General features: G+C 36.4%; 1 protein-coding gene across 1 annotated transcript in view; it reads right to left on the bottom strand.

Moving 5' to 3' along the window:
* Window positions 1–996: 996 nt before the first annotated feature.
* LOC106103517 (calcium-activated potassium channel slowpoke) overlaps window positions 997–4,668 on the bottom strand; it is a 25,610-nt gene continuing 21,938 nt past the window's right edge. The window contains exons 21-24 of the mRNA XM_013283296.1: window positions 4,187–4,396; window positions 3,726–3,862; window positions 2,552–2,777; window positions 997–1,323 (exon numbers count right to left, since the gene is read on the bottom strand). Coding sequence (XP_013138750.1) covers window positions 1,237–1,323; window positions 2,552–2,777; window positions 3,726–3,862; window positions 4,187–4,396 — 660 coding nt within the window. The 3' untranslated portion in view covers window positions 997–1,236. The remainder of the gene's footprint in view (window positions 1,324–2,551; window positions 2,778–3,725; window positions 3,863–4,186; window positions 4,397–4,668) is intronic.

Here is a 4,668-nt window from a genome sequence, read left to right on the forward strand (position 1 = left end):
AAACTGTAGTTTTGACATTTAGGGTGCAGCTGCAGTGACAGATGTGAACTGTCATAGACTACAAACATAAATGTCATCCGCCACAGATAATCTAACCTACAAAATTGACTTACAGATTATAAACAAATTGAATGTTACCAACACCATGGGCAATGGAGCTGTGTGCAGGCCGCTACTGTACCGTGCAATATAATTGTAATAAGTGATTTTAAAGTAGAAACACTTAAGCTATAAATGAAGCCTAATGAAGATAAGTGAGTCTTAAAAATAATGTCAATTTAATCACATACTAAAGTGAAGATGTATATTTTTTCCATACATCAATCAGTCAATGAATATTTAAATGCTTATATTCACTAAAATTTAGCATTCGAGAAAAATCCTTAACCATGAACAGTGAAAATATTCTACAGAATAAGGAATGGACGTTTTAAAAAGAAGTCATAGATTAATGCAGTACCTTAAATTAATATCTGTCTTGCAATTAAAAGTTTAAAAGGTTTGTTACCACAAAGATGGAAAAAATCCTTTTCAATTTTTTTTTGATTCATCGTAAAAGAACGGACAACCTACCCATAAAAGATTTTTCAGTGTGCAGTGTTTATGTAATCCGTCAGATACACACAGGTAATATAAATAATAGGTAAAATATGGAAATGGTTGAACAGTGACGTTTTTTAATTTTACATTTGACAATTTTACATTTTACAATTTTGAATTTTACAGAAATGTTTCGAAACATCCTGTATGTATCCACAGATGTACATGTTGCGTAATTTGGTGTAGTCTTGCTTTTTCTCGTGTTAAATATTTTGAATTGTAAAATATTTGTTTGAAGACTCAAAAACTCAGTATAGTGAACTGTGTAGGAAAAATATCAGAATAGCGGTGCAGTGTCCAATTTTAACAGAGAACATAAAATAAAATAGTTTTGTAGGTGCAGGAGAGAATAGTTGTAAATTGCGGCAAAAGAAATGGACAGAGGAAGGTAAAGTAGTTTTTTGGGCTCTGCGAGTCTGACAGCCATTGGGCTAGTAACAAATCTAATACAAACAAAATAAAAAAAAAACATCTACGATTAAAAACATCGCAATGCTGTCAATGAATCTGATGTGTTTTATCGTAGTTGGGCTGCAAGGGTTCGTGGGTAGGGTTGGGTAGGATTGTCGGTGGGGCGGGCCCTACGGTCTAGATGTAGGAGTAGGGCCCGTCAGTGAGGGCGCTGCACAGCAATAGTCAGGAGGCGTCGTCCTTGGCGGGGGCGCCGGCGCGCCGGCTCGCGCGGTACTCCACGCCGGGGTCGAACTGCATCAGCACGAACACCTGCCGCATAAACAACACCGCTTAAAATAAAATAATCTATACTATGAATATACTAAGATATAAACATATCTATCTATACTAATATTATAAAGAGGAAAGATTTGCATTTTTGGATTTATATGTGTTGAAACAACTCAAAAACTACTGGGCCGATTTTAAAAATTCTTTCATTGTTAGAAAGATAATTTATCAGTAAGTAACATAGGATATGTTTTTTGTTATTTTTTTTTAATTTCACGCGGACGAATAATAAACAAATAAATTATCCTTTAATTCAGTTCTACACAGGTTACAATAAAGTTAATAGAAATAAAAGATTACAAATGTATAGATTGTTTAAAATCGAAAATAAAAAGTTTATGAAAGTTAAAAATAAATTATAAATTACTCTTCTAGTATTCGTGTTTTGCTTTTTTTCAGCAAATCTGTTTATCAGTCGTGAACGGTCAATATTTTCCACTAATGCCTTTCTCGCGCTACTCTGGTCCACGTAACTTTTGCCAAAGGGCCTATCCGCCGACTGACTGTTAGAGGCTCAGAGAGCTTAAAAATGACGTCACTGTCAGATAAGGGAACAAAATCCCATATTTCCATCGCATATTTTACACGTTGGATTATTATCAGACGATTTGCAATTTGGTGAGACAGGCCTTTAATCTCGTTACCCCAATATTTTTAGTGGTTTACCTTATAAACAACTGGTAACTTAATTATAAACAAAACATGGCTGATTTGATTACTCGAAACCGATTACCTACAAATGTTACGTATAGTTATGACATAGGTTAAATGTAAATACAGTATGGTCGGTAGATCAGAGGTTGCACTTGACTTATAATCCCCCGTAAATTTTTAGAATTTCGTATGAAACTCACTCAATAAATTTAAATCAATGTTATCGCAACATATATTATTTTTTGTAAAATTCATATAATAATGAATATCGGCGACAAGCAATGTATAAATGCAATATTCTCATGTAAGTGACTGTACATGTTTTTTTAGAATAAAAGTCTTTAAACCTTAAACCTTTTGGACATGAATTAACCGATGTTCTTACGATGAAGGGAAACATCCTGATGCCTGCATATCGGCGAAGAAATACAAAGACATGTGTGACGTCAACCGTGGTTGAATATGGCCTAGTCACCCTAACATATAGTAGGATCAGAGCTCTGTGGGGCGATTAGCGAGCTGGTGATGATGATGATGTCACTGGGCTACGTACCTGATCAGTGTGCAGCAAGCAGAAGTCGTCTGGAGGGTTGGTGATGACGTAGCGCTTGCTGCTGGCGTCGGAGCTGGAGGAGGTGTCTCTGAAGCGGTAGAGGCCGATGCAGAGCATGCCGTAGGTGCGCAGCGCCGCCACGAACAGGTCCCCGTACTTGCCCTCCTCGCCGAACTGCGCCAGCGGCCCGTCGTACAGCGAGATCTGCCCCACGCGGCAGCGGTCCCTGCCACATACGAGTACAGTTCCTATGTACATGTACATCTTCAATTATATGAAAAAAAAATACTCTTTATTGAAAAAAAATATGACCAAATTCATCGGGGTTCTGTCTAATGAACTAATTATAACTGTTTCAGGAGGCAGGACATTCTCTTGTCTATACTAATATTATAAACATGAAAGATTTGTATTTTTGTATGTATTGAAATAACTCAAAAACTACTGGGACAATTTTAACTATTACACTAATAAATGTAGTTTATGGTCCCTTTCGCATATTAATGTTTTTCTCCAAATTATTTATCCCTTAAGTTTAAGCGTGAAAATCTATAGTCTAAAGCGTGTTGTAAGTGTAGGGTTCTTTAAAAAAAGAGATATTTAAAAATATGCTGTGATTGTTGACATCCTACGCCATCAAGTAGTGAGTTTACGCTTTAGTATTAACTTTATCATATATATATATATTTTATTTTATTGTTAACATTTGTCAATTAATTAATTACAAATGTCAAAATGACATGATATGATGACAACCTTGCTTCCTTGATGTTGGCAGCAACTTATGGTCACTTTCCCACATTAGAGTTTTTATCCAAAATATTAACCCCTTAAGTTTAATAACGTTAAAATATATAGCCTAAGGCAAGACGTAAGTGTTGGGTTTTTATTAAAAAAAAAGTTAGTGAAAAATATGCTATATTTGCTGACATCTTAGGCAACAAAGAATGGTGTGTTTACGCTTTATTATAATAGTATAATTAGACAGATAGATATGGATAATAATTATGACCTGTGCCATCAAATTGTAAATTGTCTAATAACAATTCAACGTGTAAAATGTGATGGAAATATCGGATTTTGTTATTATATACAGTGACATCATTTTAAGCTATCTGAGCCTTTATCAGCCGGTATGAGGCTCTTAGTTTTCTATTCTCCCGTAGGGTATTACCTGTTGGCGAGGCTCTCCGGCGTGGAGTACCCGCCGCGCAGCCCCGCGCCCTCCGCCAGGATCAGCTCCAGCTCGGGCGTGGCGCCGCCCGTGATCAGCGACCGGATCAGCGTCAGCGCGTTCTGGTTGAAGTACGTCTGGAAGTAACAATGTACGCGTGTGTGTGACTAGCTGTTGCTCGCGACTTTGTCCGCATGAAATTAAAAAATGTAGCCTATGCTTTGTAATGTTGAAAGAATTTTTGAAATTGGAATTGGGTCATGGTTATATTTTTTATTATTTTTTTAATTTTAGGCGGACGAAGTTCCGAGCAACAGCTAGTAATATTAGTATAGATAAAGCCTTCATTGCTGAAGATTATATACTTTTTATGCAATTTCCTTTTGTTTTTTTTATTGCGTGTATTAACCACAATGAACCGTACAGAAAGTGGTAATGTTACTAATATTGGTATATCTCACAGTGGACATGAGGGAGTCGAGGACGCTGACGGCGAAGGCAGTACCGCAGGCGAAGGGCTGCGTGAGATACAACTCGGTGTCGGGATCGTCGTCGTCATCCTGGTCCAGGAACTGCACGTTGCTGTCATTCACCAGTTCTGCGACAGGAACAATCGTAATGTTAATAAATCTATACCAATATAATAAAGCGTTTACACTACTTTGTGGCGTAGGATGTCAGCAATCAAAGCATATTTTCAATAATTCTTTCTTTAATAAAAAGCCCTACACTTACGACACCCTTTAGGCTATACATTTTACGCTATTAAACTTAAGGGACAAATAAATTAGAAAAAACCTTTATCTGTGAAAGGAACCATAAACTACAAGCTGCCAACATTAAGAAAGCAAGGTTGACATGGTTTGTCATCATGTCATGTCATTTTGACATTTGCAATTGATAATTTAACAATTGTAAACAATAAAATAAAATTTTCATAATT

The sequence above is a fragment of the Papilio polytes genome, unplaced genomic scaffold, assembly GCF_000836215.1.
Source record: "Papilio polytes unplaced genomic scaffold, Ppol_1.0 DF823731.1, whole genome shotgun sequence".
Lineage (NCBI taxonomy): Eukaryota > Metazoa > Arthropoda > Insecta > Lepidoptera > Papilionidae > Papilio > Papilio polytes.